Source organism: Drosophila novamexicana, unplaced genomic scaffold, assembly GCF_003285875.2.
Source record: "Drosophila novamexicana strain 15010-1031.04,08,12 unplaced genomic scaffold, DnovRS2.1 tig00000008-arrow-pilon, whole genome shotgun sequence".
Classification (NCBI taxonomy): domain Eukaryota; kingdom Metazoa; phylum Arthropoda; class Insecta; order Diptera; family Drosophilidae; genus Drosophila; species Drosophila novamexicana.
This window is the reverse complement of record NW_020824765.1, coordinates 2,176,169-2,199,559: the sequence shown is the minus strand read 5'-3', so window position 1 is coordinate 2,199,559 and position 23,391 is coordinate 2,176,169. Positions and strand designations below refer to the sequence as shown.

The window sequence follows — 23,391 nt, the reverse complement described above, 5'->3', positions numbered from 1 at the left end:
GTGTTTTTGGCGCTGCCACTCAGTAAAACAATTTATTTGACGAAATTGCGCAGCCAGTGCTTCACTTAACGAATCATCAAAGTCTACCACCCGCGCGAAACAAATAGTACAGACACAAACCCAGTATTACAGGCACATGCAATTTTCTCCCGTGGGTTTGGGTTTATTTTACCTTTAAAATAAGTGTACGTATATAAAATATATAAAAAGTAAGGAGATCTTAATCACATCTATTGGGGCTCGAAAAAGGTATCTCTTGTAAAATCATGCACCAAATCCCACTCGGCAACACATGCGTAGATCAGAAACACAGCAAAGAGAGTCCACGAAAATATTCCCACCGAACGTCGGGCCACGAAGTTAAAGGTCAGGCACAGCCACAGTTGGGCTACAATCGCCAGCAAGAGAAATATGTAACAGTTGTCGCCCTCCTCGCCGTTCAGCCAGTACGAGGATCCCTTCAGCCGCACGTTCGTGTTAAACAGAAGGGCCACGCCCATGCCCAAGGCGATGCCTGCAGGAGTAAAAGGATTAATTAAGCGGGTTAAGACTATAATAAAATCATTTATAAACAACAACAAAGTATTTGCCCTGAGCCTGTGGGAAATATTCAACTTTTTCTATTTGTTCTTATTGCTCGAAAAACAAAATTATAAAATAAAATTGTCCTTAAAATATTTAACGCAGACGTCGGCGCAGTTATGCGGAAGTCCTGGGTTCAAGCCCCCGAGGAGGAAAGCATATTTATTTCATACGAATTAATAAAATTTTATTTTTTTGTATTATTTTTAATTAATATTAATATTAAGGGGAATAGCCTGTTATTACCCGGCTTTGTTTGGACAATGCTTTCTTTTCTCACTTATTACCCGCCCATTTCCCAAAGGAAGAGCCTGGGAGGATTACTTACTGAAGAATGGGCCGGCACAGCTGGCGGCAAAGGCCATTCTCTCATAGCCCTGCATGGCCAGGGCGAAATTGGACATGAGATCGATGGTGGCGTTCGTCATCGAGCCGAAGGTGATGTCCACGAATTCCTCGCTCAGATTCAGCACGGTGCCCACAATGGAGTTGAGCACCTCGATTTCGTTGACGCACAGAACGATGATGACCAGCGAGCTGGACGCGCTCAGCGTGATGAACAGCTGCAGGGCTCAGGTCAGATGCGGTTCGACGGAAGGTCTTCGTTCCACTTACCAAATGGTAGGCGGGTGGCACATCCGTCCTGGCGTGCAGGAATACGAGGATGGCCAGGGGCACAGTCAGGCAAAAGGACCACTTTGAGTAGTTCAGGTTGAACTCAACGTACCAGGACTTGTAGACACTGGCGAACTTGGCTGCAGAAGAGATATGAGACGGGGATGGGTAAGCTCAAAGGTCAAAGGTTGACTTGCATACAGTGAACCGCGGTGATCAGGATGAAGGGATTCGTGACAATCTGCGTGCAGTTGAGCAGCTTGCTCCAGCCGTGCTTGCACCTCTCGTAGTCCACCACGGGCACAAACATGGTGATCAGCAGCACCAGCGGCATCTTCATGATGATCATCAGCCGGCCAAAGCAGCCGCTCAGCTTCCACTCAACAGCATCGAAGGGATTCAGCGTCTCCAGGAACTCCGCGCCGAGGAATCGATTCTTGGCGTTGGACCTGCTATGCAACATGGTCCGATTCGTCTCGTAGTCCACCTGTTCCGGCTTCTGCTCCGACAAGGGCGTCGCAAAAATGTCCGCCAGCGAATTACTGGAATTCCTTCCTTTCTTGACGAAATAATGGGAGTTACGCTTCTTAAAGTTCATAGCCTCATTCTGCTCCAAGCGCAACAGTAGGGCTGTCTTCTGCTTCAGTTCCCTGCTATTGGTTTGCGAGGTTGTCTGCGCCCTCAAGGCGCGTATCTCCACTCGCAGCTCTGTGTGGCAAGACGAGGTAAGAGTCTAGTCGGCAATGTCCGACTAGGAGATGCCCTGTACCCTCCTTCTAATAGTTCATGCTATGGGAAATGCTTGCTCGACTGACTTCGGTGTTACGAGTGAGACCTACATAAGCATTCTAGGTCTAAATTGTGTCTAAGGACTAAGGCCCAGAAAGTTAATGTGGGGAGTTATCGGTGAATTCCAAGGGCAGGTCGACCTGCCCTCGGCTGTCAAAACTGATCGCATATCCTACAAAGGGTAGGTCGACCTACCCTCGGCTGTTAAACAGATAGTATATCCTACAAAGGATCGCAGATTCCTTCTTCTCTGCCGACTATCAGGGGGTACAGGGTGAGACGGTGTGTGAAACTTACTTCTTATGGAATATCGCACCAGAAGAAGGTCGGCAACATTGACAACCAAATAGGCGACATAAACCGAGAGCAGCACTGCGACCCAGTCATGATCATAACTATATTTGGTCATATTATTAGCGAGAGACTTACTTATCGACTCTGTTTCGGTCACACTGTCTCCTTTGACCATGATGAAGCGCAGCAGCTCGACGGACAGCAGCAGGAAGAGCAGGTTCTGCGCAGTGCTGTGTCCATCCATTTTGAAGGGCTTCAGATAGCAGACCATGCCCCCGGAGAGCAGCAGTATGGCGAGGGCATTGCTAACGATGCTCGTGAATAGAGCCGCATTCTCCTTGATGGGCATCAGATTGGCTATCAGATCCGGGGATGAGTTGGCGAAGGCCAATATCGTGACACCAGCCAGGTACTCGTTCATGTGCATCTTGAGCGACAGAACCTTAAGAGCAGGCGCTAGGCTTCGATATGGATGAAATGATAAAATGGATGCCCAATGCAATGATCTACCTAGCTACTTACAACGTATCCACCACAATCGACATGAGAAGCACATAGAAGAGCGCTACGATGAACAGCAACAGCATCACGCAGAATTCCGTTGTCTTGTCGTGAATGCGCAGCATGCAATACATCATCTCGAAGTAGTTGAAGTAACTTATTATGTGACGACATTCCTCCAGTTTCTGGGCCATCGTGCAGCGATATTGGTACGACACCTTCATCAGGCTGTGGCAACTGGTCTGTGGAAGGGCATTTAAAGCAGCCTTGCGTGCCGAATGCAAACGGAATACGCACGTTGGACAGAAAGTGTCTGAACTCGTCCTCAATCATTGCCATCGCATCTATTTCTCATTTATTTATAAACTTGTATAAATACAAACTGGTACATTTATTTCAAATCCTTGACAGAATACTAGTGCGTAGTGAAGTTGATATCTAAGCTGCTTTTAAGATAGAACCTAGCTGGATTCAGGCTGCATTACTTTGCGGGCATCAGATAATTCCTAGATGACCATTCCAATCAAAATCCTAAATAAGTTTTCCACAAATCAAATGTCTTTCTTACTCTCTTGCTCTCTGAGGAAGATTCTCGATTCTCGGTGCCGAACAAAAACGAAGTCGAGTTTGGACCTGTCGCCACAAATATGCATGGTCCCATTCTTTTACTCTAGTTGTCCTGTCTTTATGTTGTATGGAATACTGCTTTGAGGAAAAGGACCTAGAGTACAGATACGTTATAATGCAAGGCAGAGAATCCTTGACACCTGAGCGTAGAACTTCGGGTGGGTGGAGGGGAAATATGTTCTCTAATATTCCATCTTTAAAAAAAAAACAAATGCTATATTGGACCTAATATCATAAGAGTTTTCATTCATTCAAAGAACAAACAAATTTCAACAATATTTCGCTTTACAAATGGTTTCGATTTTATTTAAATGCTTTCGCTTTTTAAGAACTGCATAATGTGTGTATGTGTGTGTGTGTGTGTGTGTTATTTGGATACGTACAGTCCTTAACGTTGGACATTTTTTTTTGTTTTTTAATAAATTTATATTGTTTTTATTATTTATTAATTTTGGCTGTAAGTACCTACGGGAGGGATTCTTCTTAATATTTGTAATTTCGTTAGATTAGTAAATTTCTGATTTCGTTTTTTGTTTTTTTTTTTTTTTTTGTTGTTAATTCTTAAATTCAGCATGTTTTTGTGTGTGTTTTTTAGCGATACTATTTTGGTTCAAGTCCTTGTGTTCTATGTACATATTTAAACTAAATTAAATGCTATAAATTACTAGTGTATGGGTTGGTTTGATATTTGAATCTCGCGTTTAGATTGGGTCCTGTAAGTGACCTCGAACATAAGTACATAGCTCTGTATGGTGTGTGTGTGTGTGTGTGTGTGTGTTGGGTGTGTGTGTGTGTTGGGTGTGTGTTACAATAAATAACTCTATGTTTAAGAATGCCTTAGGTGCTAAATAGATACATACAAAGCTGCTAGGCATGCGGATGGAGCATAGCAGCTGCTATATATACTACACACATATGTTAACTCTAGATATATGTCCTATGTGGAAATTAACTAACATGCATACACATATACAGATTAAGATACAGATACAGTTAATGGCTACAGGAACTAGTGCCAGGGCTAACTCGTAAAGTTGTAGCTGCGCACCGCACGTCCGGGCGTGACCAGCTCCACCTTGATGTTGGCCGTGGCCGTCACCTTGGTGGTGTTGCTGTCCGAGTGCGTCGTCTCCACGGTCACCTCCGGCTGCACGACAATGCTCTGCAGCTCCGGCGGCCCATAGCCGCCGGGCATGGGCTGCGCGGCCTTGTGGTAGGATGGCGGCGGCCCCGCATAGGAGCAGTTCGAGCTGGAGGCGGCGCCATGCGGTGGTTCACGTTCGTTGCGATGCTGATAATTGTTAATGTTGTTCATGTAATGATTGTTCAGATGATTCGGATGGTGACTGTGCGTGGGCGGCGTGGGCGGCGCACTCCAATCGTTGTGCATTTGTATGGACGAGTTGCTGGACTTCCACGACTGCGGCTCCTCCGTAATGGTTGTCAGCGAGGGATCGTTGATGTTCACGTCCTTGTGATAATGGTGCGCCTTGTGGCAGTTGTTGGAGCCGGAGCTGCGCGACGAGCCACGCGAGCCATTCACCACGAACGACTTGTTGCAGCGCTTGCTGCTGCGCATGGGCACCGGCGAGGGCGTCGATATGCGATCCGGATGCTCCAGCGGCACCAGCTCCGCCTCCGGGCCCAGCATGCTCAGCAGAATGGGGAACACCACCAGACTGTTGCAGGCGCCCACGCAGAGCACCACCAGCAGCAGCCAGCAGAAGTGCCGTATGACGAACTCAAAGGGCGACGTGGACAGCATAAACACGGCCATGCCGGAGGTGAGCATGCCGTGCACCAAGGGGCCCAGCGATAGCTGCATGGCCAGATGAACGCGTCGCTGCCGATTGCCCACAGACGTCATGAATCCCTGCAAGAGTGGAGAGTATGAGCTTGAGAGAGTTTTCACTGGAGGAACCAGCCCTTTGACCTACCAGCGAGATGTGCACGTTGAAGCAGAGCATCATGCCCACGCCCAGTATGAGAATGACGGCGGGAATGGCGGACAGCTTGATGCCCAGCAGTGTCATGGCGCCAAAGATTTGGGCCAGCGAGGCAAGCACAGTAACGATCACAAGCACAGCAGCCCAAACGGAAAGCAGCAGCAGCGAGACCAGCACCAAGGCGGCCAGCAGGGCGCAGGCCAGAATGAGGGCCAGCGAGGACCTCAGCGTCATGTACTGTTCCCAGAAGATGAACGGAATGCCTAAAGGATGCAACAGATTCAGGTAAGTAAAGGCTTCAACCGGTCAACCTTAGTCAAAGGCTGTCCTGCAAGGATGTGGTTCAACACCTACCTGACGGATAGTTGGGCAGTCCGAAGCCCTCGTATTTGACGCTCAGATCGCGTATGTGACCAATCAGGGTCTTGATCTCGGACGTGTCCGTCAGGCCGTGCAGATAGAAGGGCATCTGGGCATAGACCAGCGGCAGACTCTTGGGTATCTTCAGATCGTACTCGTTGGGCGCATGATAATACTGGCGCGGTTCCGGATAAAGTTTGCCCTGAAAGACATTAGGGATATAGTGGCTCTTCTTTGAAGGAGCTGGCGGGGCGGGAGACTCACCTGTGAGGCACCATAGGCAAAGACGTCGTTTGTTGCCCAAGCGGAGAGATAGTTGTAGAAGGCCTTGGGATTGATAATACCCTCGCTGTTCACGAGACGATTCGTCTCCACCAGGTTCTTGTCCACCGGATTGTCGACATAGCCCGTCTGGACAATCAGCTTGTAGGCGAGAATCGCATCGCTGCTGGCATTCGGATACCAGTTCTCCTTTGTCAGCCGACCGTCGCGGACCTCCTCGTCGAAGATGCGCTGCAGATTGCTCAGCCAGTCGCGGAACAACAGCAGCCAGAAGTCGGGCAGTCCGCCGTTGTCGTTCTTGATGACGTGCGGCACCCGGACAAAGGCTTCGTGGTAGTCGCAGAGCAGCTGCTGCTGCGTCGGATACTCGAAGTTGCCCTGGGTCACCGCGTACATGCTGTAGAAGCCAAAGAGTCGCGTCTGGGCGTCCAGGAACTTGTGCTCGTTGCTGTGCTTGGGCACCAGATCGATAATGTCCAGTCCATCCTGCAAGGCTGTCGCCTCGTACAGGCTGAAGATGACGGCGCACAGGAAGCCCATCACGGCCAGGAACTTGACCCAGCTGCGCATCAGGAAGGGCGTATAATACTTGTACGCAAACCTGGCCAGCGAGAAGGCTGGCAGCGAACTGCCCACCACGCCGCCAGCTAGGCGCGGCTCCAGCAGCGGATTCTGTGCCGGCTGCTGCTGCTGCTGCTGTTGCTGCTGCTGCTGCAGTTGAGCCGTGCGATTGTTGTTGCAGTTCTTGAGATGACGTCCGCCGCGCATGCTATTGTTGTTCATGGTCAATTGCGGCGACTTGGGCTGCTCCTTCCAAATGGGAAAGCAACAGCAAAAGATGTCCGCACGTCCCGCGGTGCGACGGCGCAAATCCAACGATATCATTGCCGGAAAAACCAGCAAAGCGGCAGCCAGATTGAAGCACATCACAATGGCCGCCTGCAGGCAGAAGACTTTGAGCGCGGGCACGGGAATGAAGACCGCCGCAAAGAAGGAGCCCGCCGTGCTGCAGGCGCTGAACAGTATGCTGGGTCCGACCTTCTTCAAGATCAGCTTGGTCTGCTCCTTCCGGTTGCTTTCCGCATACGCGGCCGTCAGCATGAAGATGTGATCGACGCCGAGGCCCAGCGCCAGGAAGGGCACCACCTGCGTGCTCGCCGCGTTGAACACAATGCCCAGCAGGGCGCACAGGCCCAGCCCGGCGGCTGTGCTGAAGCACATGAGCAGCACCCCGGCGACGCCCACGCTGCTCTGGCCGCGCACAGGATCGCGCCAGCGCAGCAGCGTGCAGAAGGCATAGAGCACGGTGGCGGCGACGCCGATCACAATGCTGACGGCGCTCGGATGCGAGAACTTGGCCAGAATGTCGTCCAGCGTGGCCGAGCTAAACACATAGATGTCATAGTTGGTCGCAATCCGGGACTGTTTGCGCAACAGCTGCTCCACTTCGCGTGAGAAATTGCGCTGCCAGGCGTTGAGCACCTCGGCGGCCTTCTGCTGTGTCCAGCCAATGTGATGAACCTTGTAGTGATCCTGCCACTGGTCGTACATCTCCTTCTCGGTCATCAGCTGCACCACCGACTGCAGGGCCTTGGCCTTCTTCAGGTGGCCGCTGCGATTACGCTGAGCCCCGCCCACAATCAGCTGCTCCGGCCAGTGCATGTGCTTGGCCGCATAGCCGTAGCAGCCGCCGGAGAGGATGGCTCCCACATCCGGTGGCTGCCGGCTGTTCTTGTTGGGCGCCGTGTCCGGGCACAGCGGATGCAGGGGATTCAGGCAGGGCTTCTCCATGTAGCCACTGCTGATGGCCGCCCGTTTCATGTACTGCTCCACGGTATCAAAGTCAAAGCTGATCTTCTGATCGGACATCTGCTGCTTCATAAACTGCATCACCGCCGACGGATTCAGAGTGCTCCACATGAGTCGCTGGTTGAGGCCGCTGCGAGAAGAGGAAGTAGGGGAATTTCAATTTCAGGCTCTCGGAGGCATCCCTTTGCTACTTACGGTATATAGACGGGCGTTTCGGGTCCCAGCAATTGGCTGCCCTCCCAGAAACAGTCGAGCGGCGTAATTATTGAGCACGGTATCAGATGCTTAAGGATTTGCTCAATATAATAGTGTCCCTCGAAGCTGGGCGTGGTCGGTGAATTGCACATGTCCCGCAGGCCCCATTCCGTATCGTACATGTGCACCTTGACCGCGGTGGCCTTGACGAGCACCTCCAGATGCGATAGCAGCGCCTGCGGATGCAGCACCGATGCATTCGGATCGTGTGCCGTCTGTATGATCAGCTGATGCGTCGAGGACTCATCCTCGCCGATCGTCTTCTGCGTATAGGCCAGCTCCGATTCGAGCCGGCCGCCCTCCTGTATCCACAGCTGATGCACCTTCGAGTGTATCTGGGCACTCTTGAGGCCCACACAGAACGTGCTCAGCACCAGGATGGCCACAAATAGCACCTTGCCCGCATGCTTCTGCACGGAGCTGCCGAGCGTTTCGAGGTGGGATTGGAATACTGAACGCAGATAGATCGCCGTGCGGTTGCCACGAGCCTTGCCCTGCAAATAAACGGAGACAAAGAGGGAGAGAGAGGGATAGAGAGGGAGAGAGTGTGTGTAAATAAGTGAGCCTGATATTTGCTTTTTGGTTTTTTTTTTGGGTTTTTTTGGTTTATGCCATAAATAACGCATTAAAATTATAACGAAACAGCGTGTGGCCCGACCGCAGCCATATAATTTATATGTTTTTGTAGCATCTGCGATGAAGCCATCATCATCATCATCATCATCATCATCAGCATCAGCATCATCATCATCATCATCATTCCATCCGACCAGCAGCACCCAACGGACCCAGCCCAGCCTACGAAAACAACACAAGATGCCGCAGCCGACGCTGACGCCGACGTCGACGTCAACGCAGCCGCAACCTATAATCGTTGGAAGCGCTGCCCAGGCCCAGGCCCAGGCCCAGGCCACACCAAGCCTGGTCGGGCCTCGCTGGCTTTCTCGTCTCTTCCACAGCGCTGCACGGAAATTGAGCCCCAAATAATGAGCAGCACGCTAACGTCTCAATCGAACCTTTAACCGACCAGTCATTGCACAGTGGGACGCAGTCAATTATTGACTTTGAATCTGACTCTGACTCTGACTTTGATAGATCGTCAAGGGAAGAGAGTGGGGCGGGGCGCAGTAGGGGTGGGCATAACAAATTGTTTTTTTTTTTTTTTGTTATTAATGACGCGTGCATCCAACTTTATTTGACTAGTAAAATTATATACCACATCATAATAAAAGTAAAACAATTTCTAAAAGCTTGTTTCAAGTAAAATGAAAAAAAAATAGATTTTATTTATCAGTTGCCCTGCTCTTGTCCTTATTTTAACATCTACATTATCCTGGGGTTACTTGTTAAGAGAGTTAACTTTACAAGCAACTTGTCAATTAACATTACAGGCTTACACTTTACTTGTAAACATGGCCTCTTTCTCTTGCCTTACTGAAAGATTTCTTATAAGTTATAAGGAATGGGAGATACTTTTAAGCAATACAATCTTTGCAAGTAACTTGTAAATTAACATTAGCTTTAACATTAGGTTTACAGCTAACTTGTAAACATTGCCAATTAACTTTCTCTTGTCTCACTGAAAGTTTTCTAATAAGCTACAAAGAATAAAACATACTTTTAAGCAATGCTCACTTTACAAGTAACTTGTAAATTAACATTCGCTTTGCATGTTACTTGTAAACGTTGCCAATTGCTTGTTTAGTTTAACTAGTGGAATTTCCTTGGAGCCACAGAGAATAAAGGCTACAGATAATTCCTACATTTACAAGTACAACTTTTAAGCTTCAACTAAAATTACAAGTTGCTTTTAAATGATGTCAGTTTCACACGTTAGCTGTGCAACATTCTCGTTGCTTCTGGTTGCGCCTCACTGTGCAGCGACGCCGCACCCAGCCACAGGTACAGAACAGACATTCCAAGCTGTGCATGAAGCGTCTCGATCAGGGGACTGGGCGCTGTTTAAAGTCTGTGTGGGGCAGGCTCCTTTTGCTTTTATCGCTTTTCACAGATTTTCCGCCAGTGAAATGGGCCCAGCGTTAGGTCCAAATCAAGTTTTTTTCGGTGTGTTTTTTTTTGTGTTTTGTTTCGTGCTTTGTTGTTGTCGATTGTTGGTTTTTGTTGGTAAAAGGCGCAAAGCTAAAAAAAATGACTTAAGTGGCATTGACTGCAAGGAAGACGGCTTTATTGTTGGGCAGTCAGTTTATGACTACCGTTAGCATAGAGACGCGAGCAGCGACGCGCACGGAGGCGTCTGCGGCGCTGCGGCTGCGCGGGAGTCGGCCATAAATAAGCCATGCCAAAAGGTTACCTGCGCTTAATGTCTGTGTTTGCTTGTTTGAAGTTATGCATGGCATTTGTGTTGGGTGCGCCACCAGGTGAAGCTCGAGCTGCAGCTGGAGCTGAAGGTGTGTGGCATGTGGCACGGAGAGAGTGCCACACTTCCTGCTGCTTAGCTATGCAGTCAACGTCGCCGCCGTCATTTCCGCAAACTTCAAACTCAGAAGCGGCTTTGACTTTGTCGCTATTAATTAAGTCATTGGCGGCGACAGCGACGGCGACGTCGACAGCGGCGGCGACAGCGGCGGCGACAGCGGCGGCGGTGTCTCTTTCAAGCTGCGCCGCATGTGGCGAGGCGACTGCGTTTGCAATGTTCGTGGAATTTTTCCATAATTTGTGTGTGTCTTGCCTAAAAGAATGTTTTTCCCTGGTCGCCAGCGAGCAGCAAAACCTAAACAAAAAGACGCACACAATTCTCAGAAACTCTGTACCGGGTGCAACAATGTTGTAACTGCCGCAGGTCGCAGCAGCAGCAGCAGCAGCCGACGCAGCAGCAGCAGCCGCTACTAAAAATAAACTTAATCTAGATTTGGCAGTCACTGCAGTGCAGCTCAAACTGTGCGCGATTGAGCCATCACAGCGGCTGCTGTTAACGCTTGTCAGCCTGTCCCTCCCTCTGCCTCTCCTCCTCCACCTCCGTTCGTTCGTTTGGCTGTCTCTTTTTATCCGCAACAAGCCTCGCCAAATGTAGCCTGACCATGTGACATATCATCAATCTTGTCTGCTGTTGTTGTTCTGCTTCTTCTCCTCTGTCTGCCTCTTCTTCGTCTTCTTCTTCTTCTTCTTGAGAGTGCCCAGCTACAGCAACAAACACCCGCAGCTGCCGTCGCTGCCAACGTCGACGTCGTGAGGAAATGTCACAAATTGATTTATGGCCTCTGCTCAGTTTGTTTTCTTCTTCTTCTTGTTGTTGTTGTTGCTCTTAGTTAAGCGGAAAATTGTATGTGCAGCATTTTCTTTGTAAGGAGTCCGGCAACTGGGAACAGCTTCATTAGAAATGCGCATTTTCGGTCCTAATCCGCAGCGCTTGGCTAATCCCACGGCTCACAGTTTGAAATGCACTACGCTGTGCCGCCGCGCCGTGTCGAATGCGCGACAGAGATGGCAAGCGAGCGCTTTGACAGGTGCATTGCAAAGGTAAAAATACGAAATACGTTCAAACGAAGTCGAAAACAGAACGAAGTCTCAGCTTGAGCGAGCGCCCTCTCGGCTTTTCATTAGTTATAAAACAGTAGACCATAGATATACTATATATATATATATATATACATATATATATATAACGGACTAATCAATCAAAGAGTTCGTGGCGAGACTGACATATGCATAATTTAGCCAAAGAGCCAGGCACCCCCCACGGGCTTTGACTACTTAATTACACGGCATAAAAACCTTTCCAAATCGGGAGAGAGATAGAGAGATAGAGAGAGAGAGATGGAAAGGCTGCCCGTCTACTTATATGTGCGCCCAGTTATAGTTGTGCCGCCATAAAAAACGAATTCAAAATATTTTTAGCATAAAACGAAACTCAATATATGTATATCGCCGGACAAAGGCGACGTGACGGACCACCCAGCCGAGCCATAATTATCATCTGGGCATCGAGTGAATACTCATAATATATACGGATACTCATAATATCTATAGATATTCATAATTATATATAGACATAAGCCCGTCTCCGTTTGGGCAGTCATATCCGTATTAGCGACGTTTTGTTCCACTTGTCCAATGGAGATGTCAACGCACTTTTATACACTCTACAGAAGGGTATTTTTATGCGAACATCAAATGTGTCAACTCCGGAAGAAATATCTAACAACACCTTTATCTCTTTGCAGATACCAGAAATCATTCATACTTTAGATATAGATAGATAGATATGATGGACTAGAAAGGTTTTCTAGGATAAGTTATCCAACCTTTAATATCCTTCACTATCCTATCCTTTACTGTCCTTTACTATCCGGCAGTAACTATGCCGGAATCATTTATACTTCATTATTTAGAGTTATTATATATCAGGGATTTTTTGATATATTATCCAAACTTGAACTGTCTGCAAGAGTATTCAATCTTCGGCGTGACATTCTACGCTCTTTATAGGAAATCATCTCTATACATGGAATATGTATTTGAGTCATGTGGGAACCCATAATTTATTATCATATTCACATAAATTCCGAGCTTAAGCCGTATTTGTGTACGTTCTTCTGCAGACGGGTCTACTTATAAGCCTAGTTTACGGCTTTCACATTGATTCGAATTGGAGAGAGAGAAAGGTGTTACCCACGAATTTATGGGCAAAGTGTGAGATATTGCTGTGTACTAGATTCATAATTCCCGAAGAGATATAAGCTTCAGCTTACTTTATTAGAAGACAGAAGGCAGAAGACATATAATAAAATCGAATTTCAAAAATGAGCTCAAACAATTTATGACACGATTATGATTCGCATGGAGTTGGTGAAGCCGCTGCCAAACTTTATGCTGGTGACAATGACCACGGCATCATCTTTCTTGATGATGCCCACGCTCTTGGCCAGCTTGACGCCGTGATCCACGCGATCGTCGATAGTTTTCTTCGACTTGGAAGCGTGCGTTGAGTCCTCCTTGTAGCTCAGCGGCCAGATGCCCCGGTAAAGATTCGACTGACGTGCAATCCGATTGTCGCCCGAAATGATGCTTATAATGAGACACGGTGGCCGATAATGGCTCAGTGAGAACGAGGAGAATCCCAACGAGGTGAGAACTATAATGGCCTTGGCCTTAGCCCGGATAGCTGCACTTACGGCGGCTATTAGGACGACCTGCTCGAGCTGGTTAGTTGCGCTCTGCACCAGTTCCGTGAAGAGGTTCTCATACCAGATGGAGGCCTCGGCTTCGCGACAAACCTTGCTCATGGTCTGGACACACTCCACCGGATAGTCGCCCATGGCTGTTTCGCCGGATAGCATGACACAGTCGGCACCGTCCAGCACGGCGTTGGCTACGTCGGAAAGTTCGGCGCGCGTTGCACGGGGTTTCCTGATCATGGACTCGAGCATTTGGGTGGCGCAGATGCCCGGCTTGCCGGCCCTGTTGCACTGGGCGAAAATAGTCTTCTGGGCAAGGAAGACCTTTTCCGCGGGTATCTCAATGCCCAGATCCCCGCGAGCCACCATGACGCCATCGGACTCCTCGATTATATCCTTAATATTCTGCATGCCCTCATGGTTCTCGATCTTGGCAATGATCTTGATGCTCTTGCCCCGCTCACCCAGCACCGAGCGTATTTCTTTGATTCCATTCGCATTCCTTATAAACGAGGCGAAAATGATGTCCAGGTTTTGGTCTATCGCAAACTTTAGATCAGTTTTGTCCTTTTCGGAAACGGCGGGCAAATCCACATTCGCTCCGGGCAAGTTGACGCCCTTTCGTGATCCCAGCTTGCCCCCGTTTTGCACCTTGCAAACCAACTCTTCGCCCCGGACTTCCTTTACTACCAACGAGATCTGTCCGTCGTCCAGAAATACGCGATGCCCAGCCTTGAGCACTTTGGTAATGTTCGCATAGTCCACATAGACCCTCTCCTGCGTGCCATTTTCCTGGAATTTTTTGTTGGTGCTTAATATAAAGGTTGCCCCCTTTTCTAACTCGACAGTCGCCGAGGCATTGCCTCCGATGAGACCGATACGTATTTCGGGTCCCTTTGTGTCGAGGGCAATTCCCAAGTGGAATTGGTAGCCCAGGTTTTGGGAGTGGCACTCGACGGCTTGGCGCAGATTGGCCACGGTCTCCGCGTGGTATTCGTGCGATCCGTGCGAGAAATTCAAACGGGCCAAATTCATTCCAGCTTCCAACAGTTTCATCAACATCTCAACACTACGCGAGGCGGGTCCTATGGTGCAGATAATTGTCGAGAGTCGTCGAGTATTTGTCGGTGCGTTATACTCTATGAGGCAGGAGTGTTCCAGCTGACTTTTGGCCTTCTGGACGACTGGTTGTGTCTTCTCACTCCTAGGAAAGAGACCGGGGGAGACACAAATAAGCTCTGCAACGAGGTCAGCCTTTACTTATTTCATTGATACTATTCGATCAACGAGGCAACCCGGAGATCTCCGGGTAATAAACTGAACTCTTAGTGACACAAATAAGCTCTGAAACGAGGTCAACCTTTACTTATTTTGTAAATCCTATTCGATCATCAAGGCAACCTGGAGATCTCTCTCCCTAGAGATACAGAACAGAATAAGCTCTGGAACGAATAATTCCCTGTCAACCTTTACATAGCTTATTAACCTTTTGCGATCAAGGAGACAACCTGGAGATCTTTCGGTAATAAACTTCCTAAAGACACAAAAAGGCTCTGGAACGAGCTAAACCTTTCCATATTTGATTTATCCTATTCCATCATCGAGGCAACCTCGAAGCAAGATCTCTTAATAATAAACCTAGCTCTCCCTAGACCTCTACTTATTTTGTAAATCCTATTGGATCATCGAGGCAACCTGTAGATCTCTCGGCAATAGCCTTAACTCTCCCTAGAGTCAACGATGTTTGTCAATTCGTTTCGCAATGCTCTGTATGTAGACCTGATGTTTGGCTGAAAAACTCACATGTTTCTCACGTAAATGTGTGCCATCAAACGTGTAGCTCTCATTAAAGTTATGTGCCGCCCAAAGGCGTTCTTGAATACCAAATAGCGGGCATGTCGCTGGCACGAAATCATGTCCGTTTTACCTAAAATTTGGAATTTAACTGGCCGTAAAATAAAAGAAAAGCACAAAGAAACAAACAAAATGAATAAACAAATGCCTAAACACAAAATATATATATATTTTGAAGTCAAAGTAAAGGCTATTGGACACATCAAATGTTACAGTGTAAAATAAATAGATAACGCAACCTTCTACGCAGTTATAGCATAATCTGAATATCGAGCACTCTGGTCCCACTGTGCAGCAAACACACTGCGAACAGCCGCCCGCATGCGAAAGCGCATGAGCATGTGTCGCATGTACGCATACTTAGTTGACGTAAGTGTGCATGCGTGTGTGCATGCGCGTGTGTGTGTGTGTGCAAAAGCGATATGGGAGGGACCACACACATTGCTCAAATTTAGTTACCCACGCTGCTTAAAACGAGTCAAGTTTCGCGGCTAGGCCAGCAATTAAAATAAAGTAAATGGGACGATGACGATGCATGCAAATTGTCGTTTGCCGGCAATTTATGGCGCCCCTAAAACGTGACCAGCAAGCGTTCAAGCATGTATTTGCATACATGCATATGTATGTATGCATGTGTTTTGGCCACTACGTCGCTCTTCATTCAGCGAAATCGGTTAAAATTCAAAAATAAAACAACAAAAAAAACTGAAAGAAACAAAACGGTTTGAAGGTCATTGGAGCAGCTGGATCTGTTGCCAGACCGTGAGAGCGTCGGGCAGCTTTGGTTACCGTTAGGAAGCACGGTGACAAAGCCAAGCACACACACACACAGACACACGGCTGAGCCAGAGAGCGATCAGAAAGAGAGCGAAAGCGACCCTACGCTGCTTCACTTTGTTGCTGTGCTGCTCTCTCCATACGCTTTAGCTTTTGCCTTATAAGCACAGTTTATGCTTTTATAGCGTGGGCGTTGCAGCCAAAAAAGAAAGAGTAGAAATAATGTTCAACTGGCGGCTGTCATAAAAATGTAGCAATAACTTGAAATTTAACTTCACCTGCCCGGCAAACAAAAAATAACGCTGCTTCTTGCTTTGCTTTTAAGCAATTTAATTTCTTTATTATTTTCATACGAAAAGGCCCAGAGATACCGACGCACACATGCTCTTACACACACACACACACACACACACGCACGCACGCACGCACACAAACAGTCGGTCAGTCAGGTAGCCAAGGCGGCCACGTCGCTCATTCTCATTGAGACACAGGTACACACGCACCGAACCTGAAGCCGAGCCCGAAACTGAGTCGGCAAGGGAGAGGGCGAGGGCTCAATCTTGAAGTCAAAACTTGGGCCTGGGCCCGAGCCTGAGCCCTACGAGCTAGCATGTCCGTTGTTTGTCCGGGCTGTCCGTTAACTGCTTTTTCAGTGAATTCCGTGATTATTGCTTGAATGTTTCTTTCCGGTATTCGCTTCGCTCTCCGTCTCTGTTTCAGCCGCAGTCGCAGTCGCAAACGCAGTCCCAAAAGCCGCTCTCTCTCTCTCTCTCTCTCTCTCTCTCTGTTACAGTTGCTGATGCTCTCTCATGTGCTGCCCAATGTCACTGCGTCGACATCTTCTTTTGCTTTGGTACCTTCTTCGCTGTTGTTGTTGTTGTTTTTTGTTGTTGTTGCTTTTATCTGCTTCTCTCGGTCGGTCGGCCGGCCTGCCTGCCCGCTTGCTGTGTGGTCAAGTTAATGTCTTCATAATTCTTTTGATTTTTTTTTCTTACGTCTTACGTTCGTTCGTCTGTTGTTTTTGTTCCCCGTTGCCGTTGTTGTTGTTGTTGTTGTTGTTCCCCGTTGCTGGGGCACGATGATGAAGACAATAACAGTTTTATGTGCGGCCAGAGACAGAGGTAGGGCCCGACACACAGCCGGCCTAATGAAGCTGAGTGAAAAACACATTTCGACTTCCAGTTCCCCGTTCCCAGTTACCCCAATAAAGTTGTCTCCGTTTCGGTGTGAGGCCTCAAAATTGAGCTGTCAATTGGGGCTGGGGCAACGTGTGGGTGCTATTTGGGGCACTGACTCCGAATCATTCGTTGTGCGTGTGCGTGTGCGTGTGTGTGTGCGTGTGTGCGTGTGTTTTGGGTATTTTTAGTTTTAATTGGGGAAGCATGTTCCCAAAAGTGATCGCTCAAATGTTAAGAAGATTAAAGAGCAAAGGATCAAAAGTGATCTAGGCGTTATTTTATGATTAAGGTGGGGTCAAATTCTTCAATATATACAATATAATGACATATTAGATACATTCGAAATATGGGAAACTTTCGATCAATTTAGAAACCTCTTTATAATATATTCCACTTTGCATATAAGGAAATATCTGAAGAATCCCTTGTATTTAGTTTCCCACTCCACAAATTCAAATCAGAGCCGCTCAAAATAAATATTATGCCAAGATAAGATCTGCTGATAAGATCTCGTGCAACAGGTGTAACTCACATAAATCATTCTCGCACGTTGGCCCAATATTTGTTATTCCATATCCGATAAACTTGAATCGGAGACCGGCAACAGCAAGATATCAAATGAAAAGTTTGACAAAAGATGAAAATGACAATCAAATATTTTTGAGTAAAAATAAAAAAATAGTGTATCTTTTTCCGCTCGAGGAAGATCGACTAAGAGATACACTACAGTAGAGGGATCTGGGCAGATTTTCTTTCTCACTTTAATATACCCGCTTGATGGATACAGGGTATTAAAACAAAGACAAACAGCTTATAAAAACCCCACACAAAAACAAACCTAAAGATCAGAGAAAAGCGAGGGGCGAGTTTCAAGTGCAGAGAGACCTAGGGAGGGAGAGACAGCTGTGTGGCAACTAATCCTTAAGCATACACAGGTCTAATTCGAGAGGGAGGGCCGGAGACGCAGAGAGAGAGAGAGAGAGAGAGAGAGAGAGAGAGAGAGGCCTGCATAAATTGCTCGCGCTCGCGGTGCTCAGCTCCAAGGGCTGAAGTCGAGAGACGAAGTGGCTTCCGAGAAGACCAAAGAAATGTTGTTGTTGCCCAACAAAATGAAGATATCTCACGCCTACAAGCATTTCCGGCTTACATTTGACAGAGGGTAGCGTATTAGACAAAGAGCGGAGAGGGGAGAAACGGAGAAAGCGGGAGGAAGTACTCGGGCTTAACAAGTTAACTGTAATCTGAGGTGCGAGGCGTGTTAAGGACAGCCGCGGCAAAGATATGAAGATATTCACGTTCCAAGAAAGGGTGTCAACCTAGTCAAGAAACTGTATATACCCTACAAATCTACTTGCTGCGCCTTGACTTCTGCCAAAGATTACGAAAAGGGTGAGACTGAGGCATCAACAATACCCAGAAACTGAGCGACGCTTAGTATTTGAAAGGGACGCGTCCTGAAACACACTTAAAAATGGACAGAAAATTTTAGGGAATACAAAGGTTCATGTTAAATGTAATAGACTTTCCCTCAGTTTGGCCCTAGAGCCAGGTGCTTTCCCCGTTCCACACTCAAATCCACGCTGTGGCGTGGATTGGCCGAAATCGATTAAAGACTTTTGAAAAAGAATTGATCAGTTAATTCGTTAATTAGTTGATGAGGGTTTACGTTAAAGTAATAGACTTTCCCTCAGCTTAGCCTTCGAGCACATCAAGATGCTAGCCGGATACTACACGGCTTTTTTTCCCCGTTCTAGCTTGAACCCCCATTTCCACGCTGTAGCGTGGATTGTCCGAAAACGATTAAACACGTTCGAAAACGAATTTATCAGTTCATTCGTTAATTTCGACGCAGATCAAACAAATGCTGATATACCTTATAAAAACCAGGAAAGGTTTTTTCATCATTCTTCATCAGTTGCGAATAGAATCCGGCAATCCCACAGAGGATCTTCCCTTTGACTGTGGCCGGATGATGGAAATTTCGTGGTTTCTGCACTGCGCAAACATCTTCAACTTGTTGACTATGCAAAACATGTTTGGTCCGCAACTAACTCCGGCTAGTATTGATGTTTACCCAACTTATTAGGATCTCGCTGCTTGTTTACAATTTCAGGGTTTATGCTACTGGTTTTCGATTTTGGCCATGTCAATTTTTGAGTAACGTTTGCCGCGAAGCCCGATAAATATTTGTTTTTCATGTGCTGTTGTGAAAAGATCGGGCGGCATGACTTAACAAAATTTCTTACCCCCACCAGCAAATGCCGCATAAACAACAACGAAAACTTCTTCAAAATGCCGCCAATGCGGCTCAACTTCCTGTGCTGAGTGCTTGTGTGTGTGTGTGTGTGCGAGTGTGTGTGTGTGTGTGTGCGAGTGTGTGTGCTTTACAATTGGCACAGCGACAGATGGTAGAGACGAGTCGGGGTGCGGGAGAGACGTGCCCCAGCGATTTCATTCATGAATTTATATACACATACATATAAATGTATCTTATAGATACAAATACAATGACCCTCGTCTCCAACGCCGCACATTCGTACATGGCCTGCATCCATAGTACGGTATTGCCATAAATAAACATGCGGCACCAGCAAATAAAATTCATACGACTAATCCCAGCTGCAAGACTTGCAGATACCCTACAATTTGTAGGATAATCATTTTTGGTGCAGATTAAGTATTGATAGATAGATAGATAGATTAATTGTTAACTAATTACTAAAAAAAAAAAATAATTTAAGAGAATCTTAGCTCCATCAAATATTAAGTCGTGCATGGCCTGTGTTGGCAAACGTTGCGAGGTACAAACAAATGGGCGAAAAAGATTATGAGTAAGAGAGACGAAAAACAACAACATAAGCTGATCGGCACAGTTTGACATTCACCCCATTGATGGAAACTTGAGGCAGGGACCTCCCAGGAGGGCCAACGTCTGTTGCTTGTTTTTGGTAATAAACATAACGTTGGCCAATTTGCATATGCGCAGGCCAAATGAGCGAAAGAGGCTAACACAATGCATTTGGCCGTTTTGTTGTTATTGTTGTTGTTGTTGTTGTTGTTGTTGCCTGGCTTCGTTAGACGAAATTAATGTCTTAATATATTTCGCTAAATTGAGTCATTAAAATAAATCGCCCATCGTCGATGACGACGACGCCGTCACGAGCAAAAGGCCAAACACACAAAACACAAAACACAAACAGCAACAAGACAAGCAACAACAACAACAAGGCACGACCACACCTCAGCTGCAATCGCAGTCAGCGTCGCTGCCAACTGCGATGCTGCAGCGAGCGTTCGACGCGTCGCTCGCGATCCCCACAGCTTTCGAGAAGTTCAATGCGAGTAGGAAACGTTGTAACGTTACAGCACAGCGCCACAGCCAGACCTTACGAGAAATAACTGAGAAGCAGCACACACAAACGAAACAGAGCGGCAGCAAGAGCAGAGCAGAGCCGGGCAGAGCAGAGCAGAGCAGGGCAGAGCAGAGCCGGGCAGAGCAGAGCCGGGCAGAGCAGGGCAGAGCAGAGCAGAGCTGGGCAGAGCTGCCATAATGAAGACATCAAGTTGTAAAAAGCACAGCAGAAGGCAATGCACAAGGAGATGCTAGAAAGGGCGAGAAGCGTTGTGGCTGCTGGCCACAGTTTGACAGCCACTGCGTCCGGTCAAAAAGCGCGTGCGTCAGTGAAATATTTTTTCTCTTACTTTTTGCTTCATTGCGGACCACCCGCACTCTCAAAATATTTGTATATATATATATGTGTGTATATATATGCTCATGCATGCATATGTGTGTGGGTGTGTGTGTTTCTTCTAGCTGACGTGACGCGCTGTGTGCGGTAGCTGCTTCTACAATTCTACAACAACAACAACAAGAAGAAAATAAACAGAATGCTTTTGGCAACGACAACAACAAAAATCAACAGCACACACAAAACAAAAACAACAACAGCAGCAGCAGCACACGAACGCGAACGATAAATAAAACTTGAAGTAAACTTTACAACGACATTTGTATGCTCTATAGCAAACTCAACTTAAAAATTAAAAATTTGTATATTATTATTACAAAACTAGTTTAAATAAATAAATTTTGTGAATTTCAAACAAAATTTATTTTCAAAAAAATAACTATATACCTAATTAATATACAATTTATATGGCAAACAAGATGAAGAGCATTTCTTCACACACAAGAGTGCCTTTTTTTATAAGAGAATTTAATCTTCGTCTAGCAATGGATTGCTTATCCTGTTGTTTACGCTTTATCACAGTGCATTCCTTGTCTCAGCATCGCAAACGTAAGGGCAAAGCTGCAAAACTCATTTTCATCAAAGAGCAAATCAAAAGTTTTTGTGTTGTTGTTTTTGGCGGTGTCCGTGGCTGTCTTCTCCACACACAAACACACAAACACACACACACACACACAGACATGTTGAAAGAGCTTCTGCAGCCGCCGCAGCCAGAGCTTCACTTTTTTGTGCAGTTGTTATTTTTGTAGCTGTTACTGCCGCTGTTGTTGTTGGTTTTTTTTGTTTTTTTTTTTTGCGGTCAGCCGACAACTTCGCCGCACAGTAGCACAAAATAATGAAGTTGTTTCTGTCTGTGGCTCTGGCAACTGAGTTTCGAGTCGGAGGTCTCGGGAGCCCCGATCCTGCTGTGCGCCAAGTGAAAATAGCTTTAGCTTTGATTCGTACAGCAGTTGACGTGCGCTGTTGTTGTTGTTGTTGTTGCTGTGAGTGAAAACCCTACACATACAAGCATGCATGCATACACATACATACCTACATATATATAAATGCTATGCATTGCATAAACATGTGTTGCACACAAGCACATGTTGAGCTATTTTTGGCTTTGAACTATGCTGGGCATACAAAGTGGCTATGTTATGTTACATTGTAACGTTAATTAACAGTGACTATGTTAGAAAAACTACCTGCACTTTACAGAATGTAAAAGCTACTTTGAGTAAAGTTAGATTCCTACAATTTTTCAGTTTTCCCTAATTCTTTAACATTTAGTTAAGCAAAGTAATTAATTAAACATCGAACAGGCAACAACAAATTGAATACTGCCGACACCGCCGCAAACAACTCTATTAAAACAAATTGAGTAAAACCAAAAAACGAAATGAAATCGAATCGAGCGACAAAAGAAAAAACAAATAAGACAAAAAACGGCGTCAGATATCGGCAATAAATTGTATTGAAAGCTGTCCCAACGGCTTAATGACTTCATTAAACAAAGCTAGGCCCGTCTGGGCCTGGATTCGGGCTTAGCTGAGCTCCGACCTGGCGGAGCTTTTGTGACTCTTTTTTTGTGTTCACTTACCTTATCAATTTGATCGAGCGCCACTTGAGCGTCCACCCAGCTGGTGCGTATGTAAAGATCCGAGAATAATTTCTCATCGACGACATCGCCGTGTGTGTCCGGAACGCGCGGCAGGCAGTCCCTATCCATGTTGATGTGTGTGTGTGTGTTTGTTTGTTTGTGTGTATTGTAAATTGGCTGTTAAGCTTGCGCGGCGGGTGTGGGAGGACAAAAAAGGCGCGTTCTCTCAGCTGTTAAGCGTGTGCGAGGGGTAAGTTCTGTTAACTAACAGCGACAGAAAAGTGCTACCAATCAGCTTGAAGTTCAGCCTGTCTGTGTGCGTCCACACGTTTACGTTTGTGTGCGTGTATTGTTTATTTTTGTTATTGATATTCAAAAAAAAAAAACAATTACATTTTTCGCATTATTTGTATTATGTCTGCGCTGCATTTTTCCTACACCGTAAACAACATTTTAACACTCGCTCTCGTTTTCGCTCTCCGGCTGTCAACTGCTTCTCTCTGTTTCGTTTTGTTGTGATTGCTGGCTTCGCTTCAGCTTGAACTCGATCTGGACTCGTGCTTGAGATCGCTTCACTTTTACACTGCATTTGTGCACATTTTCCACAACAATTTCAACAATTTTCACACATAATTCACACGTTTTCCGTATCGAGCGACGCGAACGCCTCAGAAGTTTCCAACACAGCGCTGCATCACGTTTTTTCTTTCGTTTCGTTTCCTTTGCGCTCTCTGCGCGTTTTGCTTTATATTTGATTTTTTTTTTTTTTTTTTTGTTACACACTTTGCGCACGTCGACGTTTCGTTTGCTGTTGTTGTTGATGTTGTTGCCTCGACTATCTAATTCGTTTAATATTTGGACTTTGTTGGTTTCCTTTGGATATTAATTGATATTTAAATGCATAGGTTTCGACACTGTTTTATTGTATTTACAAAAGCACTATCAGGCCAGCTCGGCTTGTATAAATTTGCATTCGGCGCGTTTCGTTAGAGCCGCTCGCGCAGTGAACACAACCGTTTCGTTTGAAGATCGCACGCAGTCTGAGAGATACAGATA

The 23,391-nt window shown here is 46.6% G+C and overlaps 3 protein-coding genes across 3 annotated transcripts; all 3 read right to left on the bottom strand.

Moving 5' to 3' along the window:
* Positions 1 to 131: 131 nt before the first annotated feature.
* LOC115764579 (mitochondrial sodium/calcium exchanger protein-like) lies at positions 132 to 3,180 on the bottom strand. The gene is made up of 8 exons (XM_030707731.1): positions 3,079 to 3,180; positions 2,803 to 3,023; positions 2,416 to 2,741; positions 2,284 to 2,358; positions 1,399 to 1,905; positions 1,198 to 1,337; positions 911 to 1,145; positions 132 to 514 (listed from the first exon to the last, which is right to left on the bottom strand). The coding sequence occupies exons 1-8, from the start codon at positions 3,118 to 3,120 to the stop codon at positions 231 to 233; spliced, it is 1,830 nt and encodes a 609-aa protein (XP_030563591.1). The 5' UTR covers positions 3,121 to 3,180; the 3' UTR covers positions 132 to 230.
* Positions 3,181 to 3,715: 535 nt separating this feature from the next.
* On the bottom strand, positions 3,716 to 22,482 carry LOC115771706 (protein patched). The gene is made up of 6 exons (XM_030717529.1): positions 22,336 to 22,482; positions 8,001 to 8,554; positions 5,979 to 7,935; positions 5,709 to 5,916; positions 5,346 to 5,617; positions 3,716 to 5,281 (listed from the first exon to the last, which is right to left on the bottom strand). Exons 1-6 carry the CDS (start codon positions 22,462 to 22,464, stop codon positions 4,430 to 4,432), a joined length of 3,972 nt encoding a protein of 1,323 aa, XP_030573389.1. The 5' UTR covers positions 22,465 to 22,482; the 3' UTR covers positions 3,716 to 4,429.
* LOC115771717 (pyruvate kinase-like) lies at positions 12,770 to 15,191 on the bottom strand. The gene is made up of 2 exons (XM_030717541.1): positions 14,999 to 15,191; positions 12,770 to 14,399 (listed from the first exon to the last, which is right to left on the bottom strand). Exons 1-2 carry the CDS (start codon positions 15,109 to 15,111, stop codon positions 12,836 to 12,838), a joined length of 1,677 nt encoding a protein of 558 aa, XP_030573401.1. The 5' UTR covers positions 15,112 to 15,191; the 3' UTR covers positions 12,770 to 12,835.
* Positions 22,483 to 23,391: the final 909 nt, after the last annotated feature.

Bases quoted from the DNA above. Each gene is read 5' to 3' on its own strand.
- LOC115771706 (XM_030717529.1), bottom strand. From the start codon at position 22,464: ATGGATAGGGACTGCCTGCCGCGCGTTCCGGACACACACGGCGATGTC. The intron at 7,936-8,000 runs GTAAGTAGCAAA...CTCTTCTCGCAG, and splicing joins GAAACGCCCGTCTATATACC to CGGCCTCAACCAGCGACTCA. The intron at 5,618-5,708 runs GTAGGTGTTGAA...TGCATCCTTTAG, and splicing joins ACTGCCCAACTATCCGTCAG to GCATTCCGTTCATCTTCTGG.
- LOC115764579 (XM_030707731.1), bottom strand. From the start codon at position 3,120: ATGGCAATGATTGAGGACGAGTTCAGACACTTTCTGTCCAAC. The intron at 2,359-2,415 runs GTAAGTCTCTCG...ACTGGGTCGCAG, and splicing joins GACCGAAACAGAGTCGATAA to TGCTGCTCTCGGTTTATGTC. The intron at 1,146-1,197 runs GTAAGTGGAACG...TGAGCCCTGCAG, and splicing joins TGCCACCCGCCTACCATTTG to CTGTTCATCACGCTGAGCGC.
- LOC115771717 (XM_030717541.1), bottom strand. From the start codon at position 15,111: ATGATTTCGTGCCAGCGACATGCCCGCTATTTGGTATTCAAGAACGCC. The intron at 14,400-14,998 runs GTGAGTTTTTCA...TCTCTTTCCTAG, and splicing joins CACATTTACGTGAGAAACAT to GAGTGAGAAGACACAACCAG.